At 46.5% G+C, this 27,111-nt stretch overlaps 1 protein-coding gene across 22 annotated transcripts in view; it reads left to right on the forward strand.

The window, feature by feature from the left end:
* GAPVD1 (GTPase activating protein and VPS9 domains 1) overlaps positions 1-27,111 on the forward strand; it is a 304,659-nt gene that overhangs the window by 156,232 nt on the left and 121,316 nt on the right. For 12 of the 22 annotated variants that reach the window (XM_086924695.1, XM_086924697.1, XM_086924688.1 and 9 more), the window contains 2 exons: positions 18,924-19,058; positions 25,365-25,484. In XM_086924695.1, coding sequence (XP_086780821.1) covers positions 18,924-19,058; positions 25,365-25,484 — 255 coding nt within the window. The remainder of the gene's footprint in view (positions 1-18,923; positions 19,059-25,364; positions 25,485-27,111) is intronic. The other 10 variants (XM_086924684.1, XM_086924699.1, XM_086924696.1 and 7 more) reach the window with 1 other exon arrangement.

The raw sequence follows: 27,111 nt of genomic DNA on the forward strand, positions 1-27,111 counted from the left end.
CCACGAGAGTCCATCGGGATGAGTCTCCCCCACAGAGGGAGAAACGAAACTGATCTCACTGCTCACAAGCATGGAAATAAAAAGAGGACTAAATGTCTGATCTCACTGCTCACAAAGCATGGAAATAAATAGTGGACTAATGTCTCTTCTCCCCATATGTGGTGGCCATTTTGACACAGTCTCCCCCCTCGGACCACCATCGTGGCTAATCATTCTTTTGCACCTTATGTACTAAGATCTGGTCTCCTCAGGCTATCTCTAATCGTATTTGGCACTGTCTCCGTAACTTCCTTTCCTTCACCTGTGTCACAACGAACGCTACCTCACACCTAGCTTGGAACTGGGCTTGCTTCAAACGGAACCTGGAACCTCTCCACCCTGCTCACAAGCAATAACAACAAATAAAGGACTAGCGTCTCCAGTCCCCCTACATGGCGGCCATTTAAGACTGACCTCTCTCTCTACTCAGCGGCCATCACGGACTAGTCATTGCCTTTTACTGCAGGCTCTAATTTTATTTTAATTATTTTATCTTATTGTCTTATTACTGGATTACTACACTGTATGCATTGCTTTCACACTGCCATCGTATATTCTAGTGTTATATTGTTATTGCTGCAATATATATGCACATTTATGGGACTTAGTAACTCATTAGTAGTTTAGCCCTATTCTAGCCTGTATTTTATTGTATTTTTATTGTGGTGCTATACTGTTATTACTGCAATATGTATGCACATTTATGGGATTTAGTAACTCATTAGTAGTTTAGCTCTATTCTAGCCTGTATTTTATATGCGGCAAGCTGCACATATCTCACCTTTATCCCCATCATTCGCTGTCCGCTTCCGCATTTATTTATTTTCTTATTGGGTTTTCATTGTAAGCTACGTCACGATATTGCACTGATTATTACTACCTCATCCAACTCTCTCTGTCAGGCAAACTGCGCCCAGCCACTTTCTAAGCCTAGACTACATTGCTGCTACCTTGTACATTCTGATATGTAACTTAGCCTCCACCTAATAGGCCTTACCTCGCATAGCTGGTCACACGGTGTAAGCTGACTGCTACCTTGTATATAGGATACATCTGATAAGATGCTCCCACGCACTGGCTGTTCGGGGATCACACTGACTTCCACCCCCTATATCTGTGCTCACTCACTAGTGTCCTCCTTGGCCCTGTAACTAGCGGCTGACAGCGTGTACTATCGCCCTAGTTCAGACACCTAACACCACAGCCTCTCTAAAATGGAGCTCAACGGCAAGCACACTTTTAGAATTAACTACCCCTCCACCCCTCTCTCCAAAAGTGCCACTAAACGTTTCAAACACAACTTCTTGAGGGCGCACCCGGAAACACCCTTTGCTGACACCTACTTCTCATCGGGCAATGGAGCCCTGAATACTGATTTCATCTTCCACACCTCACGCAGAGCCCAATGGAGAAAAACTTTCCTATCTCTACTCACAGTCTCCATCACCAAGAAAACAACCCATGGCTCAACTCTCACCATCACACCTTCCCACCTCTTCCCTGGCAGGTCTACCATTACAATCTATAATACCGGGATTGTCCTGATCCAAGCCACGGACAAGAACCTGGAACTACTAGACAACCTGTTCCCCAAGTTCAAAGAGCACCTCTCCAAACTGCGGACCCGAACCCAGAAGTCCGCCAGCACTATCCCCCCTGACCTCGTAGCCACCACCTACTACACCTCTACCACCAGTACCCCAGTAAATGGCCCACCTGCTGTTAACGCACGCCACTCCCCAAGGACAGTCACGAATATCCCCACCGCACATACTAGTAGCCCCTCCAACATGACACTTCTTATCCCCACACACACCCCCTCCATCCCTCTCCCCTCGGACAGATCATCCCCCACCCACAACACTCCACCATTTGAACAAGCCACCGCCCAAAGTTTATCCACCCCCTCCCATCTCCCCCTCGACAGACACCTCTCCCTCCCCATCTCTCTCTCCACTCCCACCCACGTGTCTCTCACACCCGACACAACAACTCCCACCCACAACACGCCTACATCTGCACACACCATCACTCGGAGTTTATCCACCCAACCACCCCATCCCCCCCATGGCAGACACCTCTCCCTTCCCCGCTCCCTCCCCACTCCCACTCATAACGTCATCCCCCTCCCAACACAAGATACAGAACATACCTCCTCACTTACCCTATCACCCCCCTCTCTCCCACCTCCTATTCTTAGCCCTCACTACCCTCCTGTCTCCCCCACTGTCTTCAACCTTCACTCACTCTTCTACTCACCTGTACCGTCTCCCACTGAAGTCACTATCTATGCTTCCCACCCTCCGCCTGCCTCACCTTCACCACTCACACCCCTCGCCCACAAACACGTCCACACCTTGAATACCATCCCACCCATTAGCACCGCGGAACACCTCATCAACCCTCCTGACTTGACCTTATCCACACTCCAACAAGTCAAGGAGGAAATTTTACAAATCAAAAAAGACATCCACGCAATCAAAGACCTTCTCTCCTCACAGCCCAGTCTACCTCCCACCATCCCATTACCCTACAAACGACGCACCCTTCCTACATACACTCGCCCCCGACGACACCAGCAATGGTCCACTATCCCCGTTCGCAATAACTCCCACCGCCCCCGTCGTGTTCTCAGCCCCTTGTCGGACCTCGACCTTTGCTCTCTCCTACGCTCTTATGGCCCAGGTCCGGTAAAAGGTTTTTCCAATTCGCACATCCCCATACCCACAATTCCCACAAACGCTCTGAGGCTCCCAACACTCAACAACAGAGGCTCCGTCCCTAACAACCTCAGGAAAGTTCCCCTCACACTAGAAAGCTCGACCACCCTTCTCTCTCCCAAACTCAAATGCATCCTACTAAACTGCAGATCGGCCCAGAGACATTCCTCCGACATCGCGGATCTTGTCTCAAATAGGGAGCTAGACCTAGCCTTTCTAACGGAAACGTGGCTCACTGAAGCTTCTACCCCGATTATGGACATACTAGTCCCCCCCCAATTATCACATCATTAGGTTGGACAGGTCTCCTGGCAAGACGGGCGGGGGAATTGCATGCATTGTTAAGAGCAACCTCTCCGTTACTCAAGTCACCTCACCCTCCCTCTCCTCCTGTGAACTCCTCTGCCTAGACATCATCAGTGAGGGCAAACAAGTATGTACTCTACATCTCATTTATCACCCGCCTGGTGACAATCTCATATTCACCCAACAAGTCATGGACCTGATCACTTCCAACGCCGGTCGGCAGACCACTCAAGTCTACCTGGGTGACTTCAATCTCCACTGGAACGATCAGAAAGACACTTCAGTGAATAGTCTAAAAACTTTCCTCAATGCGCTTGACCTCACCCAATTATGCGATAAACCAACACACGACAAAGGCGCGATACTCGATCTCATCATTGCCAAAGAGAACGCTATTCAACTGGAAGCGATTCTACCCTGCGATTGGTCAGATCACCACATTATCACCTTCTTTATCAACGAAAAAGTTAAACCTAACCCTACTCAACCAATCAAATCCAAAACATGGAAAAGGGATTTGAAGAATCTTAACCCCTCCACCCTACCTCCCCACATCGGCAACCTCCTCCTTCCCCCTTCAGGTGCCTCAGATGTTCAATCACTGACTGACCACTACCTTGACTCTATGAATACAATAGTCAATGAAGTCGCCCCTCTGCAACTGAAGAGAGTCTCCACCAAAATTTCTAACCCCTGGTATGATGACAGTCTCAATGACGAAAGGCGTAATATGCGAATGGCAGAGCGCACCTGGAGATCGGACCCTTCAGCACTGCATCTCAAAAAGCTCAAGAACAAGAGAAATGCCTACTTTAGGAAAATAAAGCGCACAAAGTCGGACTTCTTCAGCCGCCAGTTGGACCAAGCGAAGAATAGGCCAAGAAAACTGTTCGAGCTAATCAAGACCCAAACAAAGGCACAACCCACACAATCAAATAGCACAACAAATGACACTCCACACTGTGAAGCCTTCTCTGCTTTCTTTAAACATAAGACTGACAACATAAGAAATGACCTCATCATGGATGTAAATCGATACTCCAACTACACCAGAATGGCTGACACTCAACCTAAAAACAAGGCATCCTGGCAGTACTTCGACACCTACTCGGAAGAAGCTATACACAAACTGCTCTGCACTTTGAAGCCCTCTAATCACCTCACAGACCCTCTACCTGCTAATGCTGTAAAAGACTTTATCCCCTTGCTCCTCCCTCTCTGGACCAAGATCATTAACAGCTCTTTGCAACAAGGACACATTCCAGACTCCCTTAAGGTGGGGCAAGTCACGCCTATACTCAAGAAACCTACAGCTGATCCGTCTGACCTAAACAATTATCGGCCCATCACCAATATCCCCACCCTGGCCAAACTGTTGGAGAAATGTGTCCAACTCCAACTAACAAAACACATTGATCAATTTGACCTCCTCAACCCTCATCAATCAGGTTTCAGAGCGAAACATAGCACGGAAACAGCTATGACACACATAATTGATGACGCCCTCCAAATTCTGGATCGTAATGAGACCTGCCTCCTCATCCTTCTTGATCTCTCGTCAGCATTTGACACGGTCAAACATGAGAACTTGTTGGAGCTGCTAAGTACTAGGATGGGGCTATCGGGAACTGTTCTCAAATGGTTTTCGTCTTTCCTTCACAACCGGTCTCAGAGGTTCAAGATCGACAATGTACTATCTACACCTGTGCCTGCAGATCTAGGGGTTCCACAAGGATCCACCCTCTCTCCTACACTGTTCAACCTCGTTATGGAACCCCTCGCCACCTTGCTTCAAGCATCCAATGTTCAATTCCATATGTACGCTGATGACACACAACTCTACCTAAAGTTACAGTCCCCGGAAGATATCAAACAGCTGAATTCCACGCTTATTAACACCCAATCCTGGCTGGCCGATAATCACCTCAAACTGAATGCTCTAAAAACTGAGTTCCTACTCATCTCACCTCCGGCGAAAATCTCCACCACCCAAACCTGGCTCAACAACCTAACAGCACTCAATGTCCAACCTACCATCGTGGACTCGGCGAAATCCCTAGGCATCACACTCGACGCCAAGCTCGACATGCAGCAGCACGTCAACAAAGCCACAAAAGCAGCTAATTTCCAAATTAACACGCTGAGGAAAATTAAACCCTTCCTCCCGGCCAAAGACTTCCAAACTGCTGTACAAGCTCTAGTCATCCCTCGAATAGACTACGGAATTGCGACCCTCAGCGGTCTCCCACTATCCACAACAGCACCCTTAAGAGCCTCCCTGAACGCTGCCGCGAGACTCATTACTGGCTCTAGAAAGCACTCGCACATATCCCCAGACCTAAAGTCTCTAAAATGGCTGCCTTTTGAAGCCAGAATACAGCTAAAAATTGCAACTATGACACACGCGGCCGTGCACCACAAGGCACCCAACTACCTCGCTCAAAAGCTGTCTATATCAGGAGGTTCGAGATCCAATAGGAGTACTAAAAATCTACTCCTGAAACCTCGTAGATTTCGGAAAGCGAAAACTTACAAACGCTCCTTCTCTGGAATGGCACCCAGGATCTGGAATGCGCTCCCTCCTGAAACAAGGCTAATCACCTCCACTGCACTCTTCAAGAAAGAGGTGAAAACAATGCTTCTGGCCAAGATCTCCTGATCGCTACAGATGTTGGGTCAGAGACTCTGCATTGCTTGTACCGCTGCTCTGCCTATCCCCTGGCACTATACTTGACTTGTTGGGGGCACTATTACGCTACTCTCTTACTACCGACCAAGATATGATACACGTTGGTTTACTGATCCACCTGTACGCCATTGTAGTCGGATCAATGACCTGTGCTGCTCTATACTACTCCCTTACCTTATCATATATGGATTGGTTTTATGTTTGTTTTTATCATCCATGTTATTACCATGTTACTTACCATGTTATTACCATGTTATTACCATGTTACCATGTTATTTACCTGATCATATATGGATTGGTTTTATGTTTGTTTTTATCATCCATGTTATTACCATGTCACTGACTATTATACTGTTCCCATTATCTCTGTTTACTCCTATTGCCCCTCCCTGTCTTTGTGAAGCGCTCTGATATCTGTAAGGATCCTGTTCGCGCTATATAAAACTTTGAATAAATAAATAAATAAATAAATAAACCCCTTTCAGCAGTCCAAAAAGTTCTGTTAAATGACAACAGAGGGGACAGGCAACAAGAACCATCAGTCAAAGAGGGGAGGGCAAGTTCTTCTCTTCCGGGTCATGTTGGGGCGCTACCGGAACTGATCGAATTGGTAGTCTACAGTGTTTCTGGATGTTTCAGACTAAAGCTGGCGTCAGCATGAGAGCACTACCATCTCGTAGCTCCGTCGTGGCCATTCCACGAGCAATCATGGCAGCCGCTCCCCACCAGAAGCCTGCGGGAGTCGGGGGCCCCCAAGACTTTTGTAGAATCTTCACGGCTGAGGGGACGCTTTCGAGAATGGGACCCAAGCCCTATCAGGGAAGCGTCCGAGTTCCAAGGTGTCCCAGGGCCATTTTAGTGGACCAGGCCCAAAACCGAAGAGCCGGCCGCCATTTTGAGAGTCCTGTGGCAGCCGCCTATCGCTGCACCGCAAGAGCGGGAGCAACTTAACTACATGGTGAGCGAGACGCTGTAGTCGCAAGAGCGGGCGGTAAACAGCTGAATGGCGGAAGAGGCACAGTGTAGCAAAAGCGGGCGGAATGGCAACTAAAACGGTAAAGGGGCGCCCCACTACAGCGTGTCTTCAGGTCAAACGGATTGTGGGACAAAGTCCAGAATAGAAGAGTCATCAAAAGGCAAAAAGTTCCGCCGGACCCCGGGAGCCGGCCGCCTATGTCGGGGGCGATCTCAGGCTACACCAGTGCTATAAGACTTGGGGAGGGGGTCGGAGCCAAGCGTCTTCTCCGAGTCCGTGTCATCACACCGCCCCTCGGGGGCCTCCGTCAAGCGGTTTAGGGAGGTACCATATAACATTGTTTTCAAATGCAGTCAGGTCCACAAACGACCCTCACTTACTTTGAGAATAGTGAAGCTGCAGTAGGTGGAAATAAGCTTCAGACAGTCTTACAAGCACTGCTTTTGTAAACATTTTTTGTTTTTTTTGTATTTTTGCACAGTTTTATACTTTTTTTTTGTTTTTGATGGAGGGGAAACAACAAAGCACAGGCATTGAAAAAGGCTCAAACTCAGAACTCTGAACTATGGCACCCAATATCCAGGACTTTCCATCCGGATCTTGGCGCCTTGTGCCTGTTCCGACCTATTCACACATCGGTCCACTACTGACATCATCTTATAAACCAACGTTATGTAAATAGTTATTTAATAAAATGTTTTACCCTGTTTCTTTGCTGGTGTGTTGTCTATATTTTTAATATTTGCATAGGGTTTGTCGTTATTTTGGGCGGGATGGGTGACGGAGCCGAGCTGTCTTGCAGCCCTCATGAAATCAATCAAATGGAGAGACAAGCAGGCAGGACGGATTACAACGGGGGTAAAGGCCTGCGTTAACTACTCTTCACTATCTGCAAAGAGAGAGTACTACTAAGAGAAAAGAGGGGAGGGGGGCAGCGTTCAAAGCACATCAGCGTGCATAAATACGAAAATGTTTTTATCTATCACGTACTTGACATTTTAAAGCTTTTCATATTTGCTATTAAAAAACCAATGAAATTCACAGAAAAAACCATAGGTTATAGTGGATATATAGTTAGGAATTTGCATTTACAAAACCTTGAAAATTCAATGAAAAAACCATTGGTTTTAGGCCATATATAGTTAGGAATTTGCATTTACAAAACCTTGAAAATTCAATGAAAAAACCATTGGTTTTAGGCCATATATAGTTAGGGATTTGCATTTACAAAACCTTATTTTACTCGCATAAAACCATTGAAATTCCATATATAGTTATAAGCGCTAACTATATATCGCGCACCCGCAATCCACTGCTGATGATGTCACATATTACATCATTCATGACATGGTTAGTGACATCACTGATCACATCACTGATGACATCTCAAATGACATCACTGATGACATCACTGAAAACATCTCATTTGACATGACTGATAACATCACTGATGATATCATTCATGTGATAATACCATGAACCTCTTCAGACTCTAATATAATCTTAGATACAATCAGTGTAAACAGACAGTCACAGACTGTCACTCATCCATGGAGTTACTCACACACCTAGTCAGTTATGCCAAAAATCAATCACACCTCCATTTTCTCAACTATACAGTTATACACACCTTACTTATTCAAACATATACTAACACATATTTACTTTACTCTCTTATACAATCTCTGATACATGTTCACAATGATCTATACAGCCACTCACACATTCACTGGCTCTTATGCACAGTTATTTATAGATGTCCACTCTCACATGTACTGTATTTTACATATGTACTTAATTTGACATGTAGCACTGAGATATCCATTCACTCACTAATACACTCATGCACAGTCAACCGCCCATACAGCTGTTTGCACATGCACTTTTGAATCTATACATATAGTGAATCAACTATTCACACATCTATGTACAGAGTCACACACCTTCCAGCCACCCATACACACACACTCAGTTTCCCATACAAATACTTGGACAACCAATCAATAACCCATACAGTTACTCATATAGCTACTGATCAACATATGCAGCAGTTTGTAGAACAACAGATATAATGATGCACAAATTAAAACAGTTTAGTCACTAACCCATGCACTCAGTGAGACACATTTAATCACTCACTCAATCAGTCAGTCAGTCATGCACCTAGTAAATCCTTCATCCAGACACTTATATATCCACTCATTCTTCAATATGTAAAACATATTTTAACTTTACAGAAACATACAGTCACTGGATGTTGTAATCAGTGATGTCATCAGTGATGTCATTTGAGATGTCATCAGTGATGTCATCAGTGATGTCACTAACCATGTCATGAATGATGTAATATGTGACATCATCAGCAGTGGATTGCGGGTGCGCGATATATAGTTAGCGCTTATAACTATATATGGAATTTCAATGGTTTTATGCGAGTAAAATAAGGTTTTGTAAATGCAAATCCCTAACTATATATGGCCTAAAACCAATGGTTTTTTCATTGATATATATATATATATATATATATACATACACTAGTTATTTGCATCTGACACATGGATTAGTGAGAATATGGAGGGGAAAAGCAAGGCAGCTCTGCAGTGCAGTAGCCTGTACAGAGAATGATCTACCTTCCCACCTGAAGCCCTGAAAGTGCAGCACCGGTTCAATAGAAGCATCACTACTTAAACATGAACATTTGATAGCTTTTCTTACTCACTACTTGCACTTTCGAATGTGTGGTTTAACTTTCTATTTACGTTTCCCATATGGAACTTATTGAAATAATGGATCATTCACTTTGAAGAGTATTGCTTATTGCAGTCAAGTAATGTATTTGTAAGTGCAGGCACAACTATAACTAGGTTGTTGTACTTCATTAATCTGTCAACTGTTCGAACACTTATAACAAAATTGTGAGAAAATACTTCTATTGACCTGTTTAACCCCCACATTTTGCCTGCACATTGATGTGGTTTTGATTGTAGTGCACAGGAACCCTGCAGAACACGTCCCCTGTGCCAGTGCCTCTTTCCTAAATACTATTTCCAAATTGGCACTCAGGCCCACTGTAAGTCACTAGTAAAAGGTACTTGAGTACCAAGGGCATGGGGACTTAAGAGGGTCCCCAAAGGACCCCTCACCTAGGCCATAAAGACTGCCACTGCAGCATGCCTGGCCTTGGGCAGACAAAATGCCAGAGTTAACATGGCACACTAGCTGTGTCTCATTCCAGTTAGCACAGCTTAAGATATAGGCAATCCACAGGCCTTACCCAGCCGTAAGGCAGGGTGCACTATATCCTGGGTGTGGGCATATCTGCATGAGCAGATATGCCCCTTTGGTATTGGGGTCTGTTCCTTAATATTGTTAGTGTAGAGTGAGTGAAGCCGTAGAGAATACATGGGCTGGAAACTCGACAACTCGAATTTCACAGCACCATGATGGCTTCACTGAACATAGGAGTGTTTGGTACAAAACTACTCCTCACAATAAACTTGATGCCAGTGTGGAATTGTAACATGTACTCCGAAGGAATCTCAGTGGTGCACCCTGAAAAACTACCGACCCTGGTGTGGGAGCAGACTGGCCTTAGGCAGCCTGCCATACACTGACATGTTTCTGGACCCCTGGGTGGAGAGCTACTGCTCTTTGAGACAATAAACGATGCACATCCTGGGGACAGGTGTGTCACCGCCTCCCCCAGGATTGGCCAGTCCTCGAAGGGGAAATTTCAAAGGCCTGCTGACATCGTAATGCGACCCCCAGCCTCTGCTGCTAGCAGCAGATGGCAGCCCACGGTTCACCCCTCCACTTTGGGCTGGAAAACAGTCGGGAAAACGTAGAAAGGCAAGGAGGTGTGCCCCCTTCCCAATTCCAGCCCTCTGGTGGAGGAGGTGAATATAAGCTCACTTTTCAGCCCCCTACATCTTAATGGTGAAGGGATTTCTCAAATTAGGGCTATGCCCCCCTCCCACAGGAGGTTGGGGTAATAGTGGGTCGAGTCACCCCAGGTAAGGTGTCCATTGGCCCTCCCTTCTACTCCTTCTAGACCTAGAAATTAGATCTGCATCAACCTAAAATGAAAGAAGACATCCCGGAAGCCGACTCTGCAGAGAAGCCCAAAGATGATGACTGCCTTGGCCCCAGCCCTACCGGCCTGTCTCCAGCTTCAAAGAGCCTGCAACCAAAAGGCGACCTGTCTTGCAGCCAGCGAACTCTCAAAACCCTGGGAGGACTGCTTTCTTCGAAAAAGACTCCAATCTCCAGTGGACAGCGGACCTGTCCAGAAGAAATCTACTTCAAGAGCTCCGGATCCAGCTCGGAACCGTGACTCCTGCCCTCTCTGCACCCAACTCCCACGGTCCAAGTCTGAGTGGCCTCCCTACCCAGTGAAGTCGCTCCAGTGAGCCTGACTTCAAATCCAGTGCTGGCTGACCTCTCCTGACATCCACGACAGCACCTGCAGTGTGAATACAGACTCTCCCCATGAAAACAATTAGCTCCAGTAAGTAGAATCCAACGTTGAAAGACCCTGGTGAGCTGAACCGGCAGTGCCACTATGAGCCTGTAGTGTAGTTCCTATTTTCCCAATAGGCCTTGCGTATTGGAATAACATAAACAGTAGTATGGACGTAGAAGTGCGGATCTTCCAGGTCTCCACTTACTATGCTAAACTTAATTGGGTGTGTTACCAACTAGCTCAGAGGTCACTGGAAACTTTCTTGACTGAATAGGAAGTGATCAGCTTCCCTGGTACAGACAAGAAGGGATTCAGTTTTCCAACAACCACATAAACATGACAACTTTGCTCCTTAGAATAAGAGTCAATCTCTAGAGTCGTGTGAAACAATAGACAGTTATTTTACTCAGTCAGTTTTGTGCAGATTACTTTCACCAAAGTGCAGAGAATAGAGAGACGGGCGTTTTCAATAAAAAGGTATTATTTATTGAACAGTCTTTCTTCTCATACAAGAGAAATGAATTGCAATACTAGTTATTATAAAAAGTGCGTACAGTAAAATGAGTATTGCGAAATAATACTGTAAAAGCATTGCTATGGTTACTTAGCCATACAATGGTTTAAAATGAATACAACATATATACATTCATATATACATTAGGCTAACGTACTCAACTGGTGCTTCTAACTACGCCTACCCAGGTGTACCTGACCTAAGCCCAATACTTGGGAGGGAGTAAGTAAGTAGCAGTTTTAGTTAAGTTGGTTTTGCCAAGGTTTTTTTTTTAAAACCTTTTTTTTTATTAATTGCGGTCAACAGAGATACATGACAGTTACAGCATCAACAATCCAGTATAGCATAACAGGTATGGTACATTTAGTAGAAAAGCATTGACTGGCCATGGGCTGGTACATCACGCACAGGCCGGCCCACAAGGTTCACACCACAGTGATCAATATTGTGAAGACAACCACGGTAGAGCACGCCTCCCACCCACTCATGGTCATAAGGTGTGGGGATCCCTTAGCATCTACGCATAAAGACATATTACCAATCAAGGATGGAAGGTGCCACGAAACCCCCCAGCCCCCGACTGCCTCAGTCTCTACCAGTCAGCCAGCTACGTCTCCGTGTGTATAAGTGTGCCTCATTTGTGACAAGGGGAGGGTGGCCTCTCACGTCACCCCAGGAAGCGTGCAGCGCTCAGGCAATAGAAGTGCATCATGTCAAAAAGCGGAGCACAGTGCTCACCCATGCAAGCGTCATCTCTACCGATGCGCAGTCACTGGAGCCAATGTGTATGTTTACCCCCCGCTGACCTGTTAGTCTAGGATATCGGGAGGGCCAGGAAAGTGTGTATTGTGAGTAACAGCATATGACTTGCAAGTACCCCAGAGTCCCCAGCAGCCCTCCAACAGTAAGCCTACCACCATAGTCTGAGCAGGGGGGGCTGAGTTCCCACCTCTCGGTCGTCATGTAATATGGTGAGTGTACTACGCAACGGCCACACGCTCAGGGGGCAGGCAACGGATCTTCATCCCCAGAGGAGTCACTGTGAGCCATCTGGGACAACCAGTAAACCTGTAAAGGGGACCAAAAATCACTGGGTCTACAGCGGGCGGGGAGCAATTCCGCATAGATGCCATGTTGGTCTTGGCAGTACGTGAGGTCATCCAGCCAGTCCTTAAACTTTGGTGCCCTGTCCATCCCCCACCTACAGGCGATCCTCCTCTTAGCTAGCAGCAAAGCAATATTAACAAACCTCCGGTCCGCTTTGGGCACATCCTTGGTATACCCCAGCAACATCACCACCGGGTCCAGAGGGAGGGGGCCAGCAATCATGACTTGGAGAGCAGTATGTACCTGCGCCCAGTATGCCTGTATCGCTCCACACTCCCAGGCCAAATGAAGGAATCCCGCACCTTCCGCGCGGCAACGCTCACACCTGTCGTCCTCTGAAAGGTGAAAACGCAGCTTCCGAACCGGAGTGTAATAATACCTCTGTACAAACTTGTAATGAATAATTTTCAATCGACAGCTGGAGGATATGTCAGCCGTGACCTAGCAGCAATACTTCCACTGCTCGTCAGTGAGGTCAACAGGCAGTTCAGAGTCCCAGGCAACCCGTGCCTTTGACAAAGCCAGCGGCCGCTGCCCACGGATGGCAGCATACAGTTTGGACACCAGGTGCCTGCCATCCGACACCAGCAACACATCGCATTGCCCATCCACTGACGCTCGCGCACACTCCGTCATTGAACTCTGCATACATGCCATGAACATCTCCCGCAAAACTGCCCCTAGGGCCAACAACGCACACCCCCACAGTCATACACCCCCCCACCCCACTCGTGCAACACCCCAACCCCCACTCAACAAGACCTCCCCCCTCCCACTGAAGCAACCCAAACTTGCCAGTATCACATCCCCCCTCCCCACCCCAATCCCCGCCCTCAACAACCATAGAAAAACTGTGTGGGGGCATCAGAGGTACACACCAATACACCCCTACAATCCCCTCCCGTCCCGCGCAGATCATACGGGAACAGTCAGAGAAGGGGGGGTGGTGCCTGGTATATATCACCCCTGCAGGTCAGAGCCTGTCCAACATACCACCGTCTCTTGCGGCATCCCCCCCTGTTGGAGAAGATGCCAGTCAGGCCAGGTGAGCCATCTATGCATCCGCCGCTGCGTACACCTCCCCCAACATTACATCCATCCTGGGCATTCCAATACAAAACTCAACCCTGGAGTACAGCATACGACCTGTCCGCAAGTCCACAGCCAGTTCACACAATGATGATACTGCAATCCAGTTCCATAACCCAGGTCAGAACAACCAGGGCCAAGACCGGTCGAAGGATCCAAACCGAACGCCAGTTCAACAACAGGAGGTCAACCAACCAGCAACAAAGAGGCAACCTCAGTCTGCAGCTTGCTCCTCTGGGTCTTCGTCCGCATCCCCATTTTCCGCGTTTCGTCTGTCTCTCCTGGTAGCTCGGAGTTTCTTGATGTAGTCCTCCACCTGCTGCGGATTGATGAAAAAATGTTGTTTGCCCTGATGGGTCACCCTAAGTCGTGCCGGGTGTAGGAGGGCGTAATCCACCTGCATGTCTCTTAACTTTTTCTTCACGACCAGAAACTTTTTCCGCTGTTCCTGCACCAGCGGCGTAAAGTCCGGGTACACCGAAAAGGGCACTCCATCTCAAGACAAGTTGTGATTCGTCCGTGCTGCTCGTAGTGCTGCGTCGCGGTCACGGTAGTTAAGCAACCGGGCGATGATAGGCCGCGGCTGCGCCCCTGGCTTGGGCACTGGACCCAGGGAGCGGTGCGCCCTTTCAACGATAAATTGACCAGAGAAGGCCTCTCTGCCCACCGCAGCGACCAGGATTTTCTCTACGTATTCCTCCATGCGCCCAGTGTTGGTGGATTCCGGCACACCCGTTACGCGAATGTTATTGCGCCTACTTCTCGCCTCCAACTCCTCATTCTTTGCCGCTATTACTCGCAGTATGTTGTCCATTCTGGAGAGGCGCGCGTCGTGAGAAGCAGACGAGTCCTCCGAGGCAGAAATGCGTCTCTCCGCTTCCGTCAAGCGTTCTTCATGGACCTCCAGCTTCTGTACGACCCCATCCATCCTGGAGGACAGGCGGTCCACCTTGTCCACTATTGTGCGAAGCCCTGTCTCATCTCTTCCAGCATTACGCGCATCTCAGGGGCCATGGACGTGGAAGGGGGCTCAGTGCCTGGTGGGTCGTGGGCACCGCCAGCGCCAATCGTGCCACGCAGCTGCTTCTTGGGCGGCGCAGGTTCAAAAGAGAGTTTAGGCTGCTTGTTGTCGTTCTTCCCCATTGCGCTCCGCCTGTAGGGGCCCGAGACGCCTAGCGAGAGGCGATCAGTGTGGCGCTCACTGCCCCTCGCCAATCCTCTGTGCATTCGCGCCCCCTGTGCAGTGGTCGCGTCGTTGGCAGCGTCTTCTGCGTGAGGAGCAGCGCAGCAGTGCCAGAATGTCACCCCCACCTCGATGTGCTCTGGTGACCAGGACCAGCCGCCACTGCTTACGAGGGGGGTCGGAGTTCCAGCTGGCCACGTTGTGTGGGTGGCGGGCAGTAACGTGCCGGCGAGAAGCAAGCAAGGTCCGCACTCAAAGTGCCCTGGGGGGCAGTGTGTGGGGTAGGGGGGGGGAGGCCCAGCGCGCCTCCACCGGGCAGCAACGTCCACAGTATGGTCTCAGTCAGTGGCCCCCATAGATCTCATGATACTCCCCGACCCCCAGTGCCCAGAAGCAGCGAGCCCAAAGCAGGATCAGGGGGCACCGCCGGCAATCCGCAGTTAGTGGCCGGGGTCCCGGTCAAGCATCCACCGGCTCAGGCGGTAGCACACGGCACTCTCCTCACTCCCAGCAGGGCGTAGGTCTGCCGGCCAGCACCACCGCGCGGTGCCGCGTCCAGAGGAGGGGGAAGACTCACCGCTGCCGCCGACCTCCGAGGTCCGGCAGGTCCTGCACCTCCCGGGCCGATCACTCCAATTCCGAGGCCTACCTGCCTCGTGGCAAGCCCCGACCTTGCGTGGCGCCGCACGCAGGCTCTCGCGCCTCCTCTCCCCTGCGATGCGTCCCGGCCAGAGTCTTCGGCCGGCTAAGTTCGGCGCCGATGCTCGGTTCGTCCCCAAAATCGGACTGGAGCTGCAGGGTAGGAAGGCTCACACTCGATGAGAGTTTCAGGCAGAGATCCGCAGGCAAACAGGATAAAATGAGGATAAAGCTGACCAGGCAACCAGAGCCTCACTAAAGTGCGGCCATTAGCTCGTGCGCCCTCTAGCGCCCCCTGGTTTTGCCAAGGTTTGCTTCAAGAATTCTCTCTAAGGGTTTAGTCAACACCATACCTCTGGAATAGAATGTTGGAGGTCTTGTATCTCCTTCCAGGACTCGATATCCCAGTCACTCGCAAGAGTAGGCTGGAAACGCCGGAGCTGGATTTTCTCGGCAGGAGAAAAGACAGCGTCTCTCTCAGCGCGTCGAGGAGGAGGAGGGGCAGCGTCCGTGGGCAGCTTGTATCTGCTGGGCTTTGCAGGGGGACAGCTGTTCTGCTCCTATGTTCACCACACCATCGCTATCATCGATGTCGTTGAGGCAGCGATAGCATCAGCATCAGCGTTTGCTTAAGGCAACGTTGGTAATATTTATACCTGAAAGGTGCCTTGTTTGACGTAAGTTTTTGGACACAAGACGTCAATAAAGATGTCACTAGGAAGTGATCGTCTCTCAGTGCTCATTAGAGTTCTATTACTAATCAAGCTTCTGCTGTGTCATTTGCTCTAATTAGCTGCAGAGGAAGAGATTCTGAAATGTGGCTCTGATCGTGTGAGGCCAGAGACAAGTTTCTGAATATTGCATTTGATCGTTTATGCCAATATAGGGGTACAAAGGGATTATAGCCGTATAGGGGCATAAGGTCACAGTATTGATCGGGGTCCTAGATTAGAACGCGACAAGCCTGTAAATCTCTACTTACCTCTGCTGTCGGTCTCCCTTCTGCAACCTCCGGTGCGACGCCTGCAGCCTGTTTGTCAAAAGGAGCAACTCCATTGGAAAGCATTTGGCACTCAGCGCCGAATTTTCACTCTGCACCCAGCCGCCCCTGTGCAGCTGGGGGTGTCTCAATAATGCTGCTTTGTGCCCCCTCCAACCCCCTCATGATTGAGCTAACCCCCAAAGCTTGGTCCCTGCAACCGATCTACTAACCTGCAAGCAGTGTGGCTCCAGGCACTTTCAGTCTCCTTTGAAATGCATTGGGACGAACTCCAAATTTTACCTCTGCACCTGGCCGCCCATGTGCCACTGATGGTAGTTTTGGTACTCACCTGACCCTTGTCTCTTGCTGACTTTTGGTCCTGAAGACTGGAACTGTAAGTGTGATACTTACCTGTTTAACCGGATATTGGTTTCCCCGTAGGATAATATTGAACTGTCCAGAAAATATTCTAAATGTCGACTTTAGAAAGTAAAAAGTATTTTTATTTTAAAATATACTTACCTTATGCAAATATCTTCCTCCTAAAATAAAATACAAACAAAATATATGTTTTTAAAATGGATGTGGATATCCTTTTTGAGCCGTGTGTTCATTATTGGTCAAAGTTGTTCAATAAATGTCTTACACTCCTTTGTTTTAGGCCTAATAGATCACCTTTAGGTTTTAGATTGATCCCTGCACACTTTTGGGGAACCCCTGGACTCTGTGTACGGTATAACCACCTAGTGGCTATACTATATACAGACCCTGCTTCCTACTAGCAGTTTGTTAGGGGTAATTCCTGAATATCAAAACTAAAGTTGACGCCTGCTTTATTTAATGTGAAGTGTTCATATTCTTTGAACTTGACCTGAGCTGGCCTAAGATGGGCTCAGTCCTCACAACAGCCCTATTGCACTTGTGCGCTGACAGGTCACCAGGCAATAGGGCTTGCACTTAGATTATCTAGAGACTAAAGCTACCGGCCATCAGCCAGTGTCCCTAGTCCCTTGTAGTTATACTGATCCGTAAAACTAAGGCCATGGTGGCGCCCATATTGGAAGGCAGAGTATTACCTACTTAGATGTGGAATTACTATAGCCGGACGCCCGGGACATATTGTTTAGGGTCAAGGGCAACACGTTTTTGTGTATTTTGTCCTTGAGACAAGTTAGCCCAACCGTCTACAGTGCAAACCCTTTGGCTGCTCGTTTGCAGTACCACATTATAAATCACGGAAACGCATTGCCTGCAGTTAAGCTAATATTTGTGTCTGTGTGTTAATGATGTTGAAACTTGTATTTATGGTTCATTAATGCAAAGCCTTTATTATTAGGGTGAGCACTCTAAGTAAATGTTGTAAGCTCAGCCTGCACTACTGACAGTGGTTCCAGCATAAAAACGTGTACACACATTTTCAATGTTAAGCAATATGAGGCTATGTATAATGCTCCCAGAATGCTCAAAATGTTCACCAAAAAATGCAACATTTTGCTAAACTACTGTAAACTTTTAGGTACCGTTTCTTTTCAGCATCATTTAGTAAAATGTGTTGATGTATGCTAGTATTTCCCAAAAATATCCATAATGGAAAATCAGTGTAATCAGTATTAATAGGATTATTGGAAACAAAAATAAACAAGCATTGATAAAGCCAGTAGGTCGGAGATTGTCGGTCAGCCTTTTGGTTTTGTCAATGTATGACTTGTTTTGGCATGGTTTGTGTGAAACCTTATTGATGTGGGAGCTGCCAGGCCCTCATCATTATTACAAACCTTGGCAAAAGCAAAAATGTATGTCTTATCAAAAGGCATACATTGCCACAGTAGTTTTGCCATTGAACAAAACTACTGTGTCGATATGCTCCTTGTGAAAGAACAGAATGCTGTCACTCACAGTGAAGCTAGCCTATGGAGAGAGAGAGACAGAATTTCAATAAACACAAAAAAGGTCATTGTTAATGCCAGACCTTAATAGGGGCCTAGTTATTAAGTAAAGTCTCAAATGTGCACCCATGTCCTTGCATTAAGTGCAGATATACAATGTTCGCGAATTCGCAAGACTTTACAGAAGTAGGCCAAGAAATAGTACTCCTTTCAAATAACTATTCTAAATGCTCAGAAGTTTTGCTCTACGCATACATAATCGATCAACAAGGCATGCTGAATTTTTCAAACAGTCTGGGAATCGATGAAAACCAAATCTCTTTCTGTTCAGAAGCTCAGGACTTAAAGCAGGAAGAGAGGCTGCAGGAGCTGGAGAGCTGCTCTGGCCTAGGAAGCACATCTGATGACACTGATGTCCGAGAAGTCAGCTCCCGCCCCAGCACTCCTGGCCTGAGTGTGGTATCTGGTGAGTTGATCTTTTCACCAAACGATCACAGGTTCATTTCTACTTGACTGATTCTTAAGTGTTTATATTGAGCCTTTGGAAGGCTACAGCCTTGTTAGCAATGTGTATTATCAATCTTTGTGACTGGCAGTTAGTTGTTAGTTTTATTGCTCTTTGGGTTCTGTTATGAAAATAGACGCTTTCTTTTGCATGTGTCTTAATCAAGGCGTCACCCTCTATATCCTTTTCCCAGTGCCTGTCCTGCCCGGAACTTCTGTTGCTTTCTTCTTTTTTTGGGTCCACTTGCGATCATTATCCATTGATGAACCAATACAGGCTACCCATTTTGCTAAATATTAATGTAGTATCGCCCTCCTTTTTAGAGGTGCTCTTGGAGGTCATTTAAGTGTCCTCATCAGACTGTTCTCCAAAAACAACATATATAATGTGCATACAGAGGGGCACTTAATTAGCTTGCTTTAGCCATTGGTCATTTGCTTCTGCACACCACAGCATAGGGCAGTGGGTCAGTCCACTCTTCCAACTGCTTTCCTTCACTTTGAGTAACTGCACAAAGGCTGTGCACACTGTTGACATCCACCTAAAAATAGTTCCTTTCCCTCCAAAATGTGTTTCTATGAAATGCCTAACTTTGATCTCCAATAAAAAATTATGACACAAAATGTGTTCAGATTATCCTTTATATATGTATTATTTATATTAAGTTTAGATACCAGCAGTTCATTCTTCAGTTAAATGGTGATTTATTCCATGTCACCTTTTTTCTACTGCTCCCCCCCCCCCCATGTAAAGTTATCACTTGAATCCCCGAACCTAGCACTCATCTTGTCTGCATTTTGAGTGTATGTGTACTGAGAGTCTGTCATAGATGTATGGTAGGACTTTGTGTGTGTCTGAATACTGAGGCCAGCATGATCCTTTTCAGATTTCCCTTGAGTATCGCAACGTCGGACAGTGGAAGTGTATTACCTGCATTCCTGTAGGTAGAGGATGGAGATCCAGAAACTGAAATGAGGAAGAATAAGGCGACTGCCTTTAAAATATATCCATTAAGACTGTGCGAACTAGGGGCAGCTGATAGGTTCTTCCTGAGGACCGTCATTTGGTAAATGGTAGAGGTAGGAACGGAGTTTGTAGGCAGGGCCTGCCCTTTTGTCTTTTTCTGATTACTTCAGGAATGCGGATGCTATCCTTGGTCATAGATCTCAAACTTTATTGTGCCTCTGTAGTGAGTACTCCTGCTGTGATCCCCATTGCTATATGCTGTGTGAGCCGTCGCTTTGCACAAAGGCTGTGTCTGGAGAGTAGCCTGGAAATGACATTTGACCGGGACCAGCCCAAGTCGGATATGAAGCATGACCGAGTGGACCTACATCTCCTGTCTGGAAAATGTTTTCGGAAAGTCAAATCCAAATCACCTCTCGTTGTTCCAGTCCTAAGTTCTTCTTGACCAAGGAAAGGAAGCGCTGCGCAGAGCACTTAAAATAACTGTTCTGTTGTGTAATCCGGACTGGTGCCTCCCAGACGTGATTAGACATCACCTGAAGTCAGCACTTTGCTGGAATAGCTGAGGACCTGCCTGAAGAAGGAAGGGCTGTACCTGGCCCTGCAGGGTGAGAAATTGTCCAGTAGGAGAGGCCATTCCCGGAAAGCGTAGCACCCAGAGGAAGCTCTGAGGGGTAACCAGAAGTGAAGTGAAGGGGTCTCTTGTCTCTGCTCAGTTGTTGAGAATGTATAAAAAAGACTGTAGCAGTGTGTGCCATTCTGTATTGACCTGGATGATAGCTGAGCACTAATAGTTAACCGGGCAGCTTTAATGGCCACTGGAGACGAGAGAGTCTGAGAGCCAGAGGCATATCTATCACAGCACAATCACATTTTTGGTACATACATCACTGAAGACATTGAACTGAGTTGCACACTTCTCTTGTGAGAGCGTTTAAGTAATCTGTACCAGTCCCTAATCTTTGCCTATTCCCTAGTATAGTGGGGACTACAATAGTGAAATCTCAACCATAGCAAGAGGGAAGACTGTTATCAGGAAAGGAAAAGCAAGCATAGCGCCTCATGCTTGAAGCACATTTTATGGCAAGCCTGTATTACATATTAATGTGATTTTTACCATTTAGTTTTGCTCTGAGACTAAAGCTATTTTTATTCTCATAATAATAAACATTGGGCTGGACATTGTTTTTTGTCTGAATTCTGAGCTCTTGCCCACCTAACTTTACCTCCCTGAGAAACTTGCCCCTGCTGACTCTTCCTACCCTGAGAGCCAAGTGTAGAAAGGGTTTTTCTTTGCCCAATTTACAGAGTCGTAGAAGTACTGGCTTCAGGACACCAGGGGCAAACTACCTCCATCACCATGGTTGGGACCCTGTAGCCCTGCCTGCTCTGTGCCTCTCTATGCGAGGTATGACATTTACAATAAAGAAATATAGAGAAAAATAACCATTGCACAAGCTTGCAAAGGTCATGCCTACTGTTTGTGCCAGTGTCCATTTTTAGGTCTCGCCTACCGAGCGCAGTGCATGCGCTGCGTCACTTGGCAAGATCCTATTGTCGTGGCTGTGGTGTGCGAAGGGAGACAAACCATGTGCGCGCCCGGACAGACGATGGGCACGCGCATGGCGTCTCCTCTCCGACCGCGCGCTTGATTCAGATCCTTCACGCCCCCAGACAAGAGAAATGCGCTGCTGCTGGGGGCGGATCAGGACGCAGACAGTCAGCTTCCTGCTCCTGTAGCATTGTGTCCTCGGTCTCCTCCCTCCCTCCTCCATAGGCGTCTTTAGATGAATCAAGTGACTCATCAGAGTGTAGTGTAGTTCCTATATTCCCAATAGGCTCTGCGCATTGGAATAACATAAACAGCAGTGTGGACGTCAATAAAGGATGTCACTAAGAACTGACTGTTCCTTTAGTGCTCGCAGGAGTTCAATGACAAATCAAAACAAAGACATTTATTTATTTATTTATTTATTTGTTGACATTTATAGAGCGCGTACAATTACCCGTGGGCGTCTCGGCGCTAATATGCGATAATGTCTCTCCCTGATCAGTTGACTCAGAAGCTTGATTTACTGATTAAATAACCATGTTTTCAGTTTTTTCCTAAACTGAAGGAGTGAGGGGCTTATTTTTATGTGGTTTGGTAGGGTATTCCAGATTTTTGGTGCCGCAATTGAAAAGCGGCGGTCACCCCAAGAAACTGTTCTGCTGCGTTGAACCACTAGTTGGTTAAGTGAGGTGGATCGGAGTGTTCTGGGCGGATTATAGGGAATTAGTTGCTCTTTAAGGAAACGCGGTCCTTGGTCCTGCAGTGTTTTATAGACTGTGTACAATGATTTGAATTTTACCCTGTTTTGGATGGTTAACCAGTGGTAGCTTTTCAAAGTGTCCGAGATGGGGGCAAATTTGGGTTTTTTGGACAGCACGCGAGCCGCTGCGTTCTGCACGGTCTGTAGTTTTTTGGTGACTCTGTTTTGTTCATTAAGCAAAAGACCGTTACAGTAGTCTAAAGATGTCAGGACCAGGGAGGTGACTAACGTCTTGGCTGCCGAGTCTGGTAGATAAGGTATAATTTTCCTTATCATTCTGAGCTTAAAATGGGCGTTGGCTGCCACCTTATTTGCGTGAGCCATGAAGTTAAGCTGGTCATCGAATGTTACTCCTAGGTTTCTGACCTTAACGGTGGGGCAGGGAGGAGTACCTAGAGCCGATGGCCACCATGCTACAGACCAGACTGGCAAAAGGGTGCCAAAGATAACCACCTCCGTTTTATCGGAATTGAGCTTCAGGCAATTTTTTGCCATCCACTCACCGATAGCAATCATCCCACTTTGGAATCTCTCTGCCACCTCCTGCCCATCACCTTTTATGGCCAGCACCAATTGAGTGTTGTCGGCGTATGAGGTTAGGCTCATCCCATATGCTTTGATGACACTAGCAAGGTCCGACACATGTATATTAAACAGTGTCGGACTTGGGGATGAGCCTTGGGGAACCCCACACGGTAACGACAAATTAGCTGATTGAAAAGGGCCCAGTGTAACCGCCTGGGTTCTGTTGGCTAGGAAGGAAGCAAGTAGGTCCCTAGCAGTGAGCTGAATACCCATCCTTTCGACACGGTCGACCAAGATCTTGTGGTCAACCGTGTCGAAGGCTGCTGAGAGATCAAGAAGGACAAGCAAAGCTGTTCCTCCTTGATCGTGGATGACTCTTATATCATCAGCTGCTTTGATGAGAGCGGTTTCCGTACCATGGTGTTTACGTAAACCGAACTGAGTGTCATCCAGCAAGTTGTGAGTTTCTATGTATTCCGACAACTGCTGATTCATAGCCTTTTCGGTAACTTTAGCTAGAAAAGGGAGGCTAGCTATGGGGCGATAGTTTTTTAGTACACCCTTTCCTAGACCAGGCTTTTTGAGCAGGGGTTTGATCAACGTATTTTTTAAAGAGTCGGGATAAATTCCGGATGTCAGTATTGTGTTACAGACATGAGTGATGATAGGGATGACTGTGTCTGGCACCGTCGCGATCACAGAAGTTGGACATGGATCCAGGGCTGACCCAGCTTTAATCGATTTAACTATGCCCTTGATTTGGTCAGTGGTAAGGGGTTTAAAACTGGTCATGGTATTTTTTAGCGTGATCATGGGGGTGGTAGCACTACTGCTGCCAGGGTCTGAGTTAAAGGCTTGGTAAATGTCATTTACCTTCTCGAAGAAAAACTTAGATAAAGCATCACATAATGCTTGTGATGTGGGCGGATTAAGGTCCGGGGTATTTCCAGAAAGAGTTTTGGCGATGTTATATAGCTGTTTACTAGAGTTTTTTGCAGTCTCTATATGAAGTGTGAAAAAATGTTTTTTTGCAGCTATTATCATTGCTTTATAAGAAGCAAGAGCTTTTTTATATTTTTTCTTATTTTCGCTGTCGTAGGTTCTTCGCCTGTGCGTTTCCCTGTTCCTAGTTAATTGTTTTTGGATTTTTAATTCTTCTGTATACCACTGGGCCGTTGGCAAACTTCTATTTCTTGAGAGGGATTTAGTAGGTGCCAACTGAGTCGTGGCATCACCCAGCCATTTCTGGAATTGGTTGGTTGCAATATTGGGATCAGTGGATAGTTCCGGGCTGGTGTTGTTTAAAAGCAACGTTAGGTCATTCGGGTTAATGTCCTTCCATGCTTTGAAAGTACCAGTTTTCGAGTGAACAGCCTTTTTCCTCAGCGAGCCTTTAATAGTGAGGCTGCTAAGAATGACTGAGTGGTCTGTCCATGTCATGGGAAGAACTGAGGTTATGCACAGACCTTCCACATTTGTAAAAATACCATCCAGCGTGTGGCCTGCCTGATGGGTAGGAGTCATGACCAATTGTCTGAGGCCCATTATTTCTAAGTCTGATATAAGGGCAATAGTATCCCTATCACTGATTTGCTCCAAATAGAAATTGAAGTCGCCCATAATTGTGGTGGACTCTTCTGTAACTATGGACTCAGTGATATTACTTAGATTAGCTCCTCCACCACCATCAGTCATCTCACCTGCCAGCCGGTCGTCTCTTTAGATCTGCATTAACTGGGGAAAAAGTTTCTGCAGTGTTGAGCAGCTCTCTACAGCCACTGTGAGCATGGCACTGGCTCTCTGTGTTTGTAAGAGCGGAGTGCGCGGTTTAGACGTGGGAGGGAGAGGCATGGAAAGGTTTCAGGACACCAGTTAATACCGTTTACTTCTTTAAATATTTGGCTGGAGGACGACACTAAATAAAGGGGATGGTTTCTTAGTCGGAGTGCACCTGATTTATTTAAACTTTATATTTGGCTATGAGAGAGTACCTTAATGCAATGGTTGATGAGCTTCTTGGGCAGGATATCTGGCATCTCTTTTTATTAATTTTTGTGGGGAGGAGAAAGATTGCATGAGGGTGGTTGGATTAGGTGGCAGACACTAGATATAATTGTTTATATTTGCTTAACATGGTGTGGTTTGGTGGAGGGAGGTGAGATCATGTTGTGCATTGCTTCCCATGAATCTTCAAACCCTGTACTGCTCATCTGAAATTGTGCAGACTGCAACAGGATTTAAAGTTGTACATTAGTAACCATGAATACGACAGATTTGTTTCAGCGCATGTTCACAGTGACACCAAATAAATAGGCAGATAGATTCTCCTCACCCAGAACCCCTCAGTGAAAAATATCTTGTCCTTTCAGTTATCTAGGGGTAATTATTTGTTATCTGCATGTGTTTATAAAGCTCTGTGGGCACTGTAGCATATATGTTCTGATAATGAACTCCCCTTTTCAAGGCATCAGTGCAACCTCTGAGGATATTCCCAATAAGACAGAAGACCTTAGATCTGAGTGCAGCTCTGACTTTGGAGGAAAAGATTCTGTCACCAGTCCTGATATGGAAGACACTGTTCACGGTAAGATAAATCCACAGTCTCCTTTGTATGACTACAAACTACAAGGCCTCATCACAGGCATCAAAATGAGATTAAATCCAGGTTTCAATGACCCAGGTTGAATGCAGTTTCTCTAGAACTTTTAATTTCCTCTAGTTACCCCACACACTTGGTTAGATGTCTCTTTAACAAAGTTAAATCTTGGTTCTCCAGCACAATATTAACAAAACTAGTTCAAAAACAGTTCTACAAAATATGTTTTTAGATCTGTGCATCTAAAGCAAGTGTTTAGCATCTGGGATTTAATTCTGGTTTTGCAGGCCAGGTGTTTTGGCAGACTTTTTCACTAGGTCTAGTTGGTAATTCGGAACACTTCGGAGTTTGAAAGGTACTGACGCATGTGTCTCTACAGTGTCTCGTAGCTCAGATATAGGGCAAAATTGATAGGACTCTAGTTTTGTTTGCTCCGTAATGCTAGCTGTGTTTTTTTCCCATGAAGCCTGACATAAAAATGTTGTAATGGTTTGTATCGGACAAAGTGTAGCACAGTTATAACCATGAATAAAGATCAAAGACCCAACAACTGTATTACTTTTAAAAAAATGGCTTTTTAAAGCAGTGATTAATTGAATAGTTAATGACTATTGTATAACTCATGCAGGTTTACCTCATAAGATTGCATTCTATAAAAAAATAGTAAAGCTAAATTAGATGAAGTAAGATAATGTTAGCCTAAGTGAAGAATTAATAAACTTTGCAAAAATCGATGATGCCTTTAACATTGCGAGGCCGGTGATAAATAGTCCTTATAATAGTAGTTCCATGAAAAGTACCTTAAAATTTAGCAACCTTTGCCTCAACATTCGTTTGAAGGAGCTGTGGATAAAAAATAAAGTTTTGTTAAAGGTTTGGGGTTTGCGTTCTTGATTTTCTGGTCACATTGAAAGTGGTATGTATTTTCATTCCTGCAGTTTGCAGATATGCTTTCTGTTCCCAAACACTGGATACCAAAATACAAGCAATAATTATTAGTTTTAGTGTGTGCACGTTTCTCTCATGGCCTGGCTGAAGGCACTGTGACTCCCTTTGTTACTCATGGTTAAACTGTTCTTGTATGAAAATTATTCTGCTGCATCACAGCCCAGGAATGAGGTATTTCTATTCACCATAGGAGATGTATGTTGTTGGCAAACATCTTGATCTGGTATATGATTTGCAGGTGCTTGCGTCACTATGTGGTGACCAGAATATGCAAGATGGAGTTTGAATCTTGTAACATGCTTTTGCAAAAACGTTTTTTTTGTAAATAGGGGGGTTAGGGGGATTCGGGAAGTTTAAGGTTTTATCTTGAAACCGTACCAGATGGAGTTGATTACTGCAGATAAGATGCCTGCAGAGATGTAGGTGCTGGATGAGTATAGCCAGCCTGGCCGAGTCACTACTCTGGCTGTTGGCTAGCGCTTGGCCAGTCTTTGAGCTGCTTCATGGTCCCAGAAAGGCCGGCAGGCTGGATTCTGATGTGGTGTCAATGTCCTCCTTTTCTGCTCCGGAAGGCTTCTGCTCTGCTCATAACCAGCGCAGAGCCAAGGAGAAGAACCATGTCAAGTTAGTTCACAACTGGACAGCTGAAGCTGGAAGCATTTACCAC

Source organism: Lissotriton vulgaris, chromosome 5, assembly GCF_964263255.1.
Source record: "Lissotriton vulgaris chromosome 5, aLisVul1.2, whole genome shotgun sequence".
Taxonomy (NCBI): domain Eukaryota; kingdom Metazoa; phylum Chordata; class Amphibia; order Caudata; family Salamandridae; genus Lissotriton; species Lissotriton vulgaris.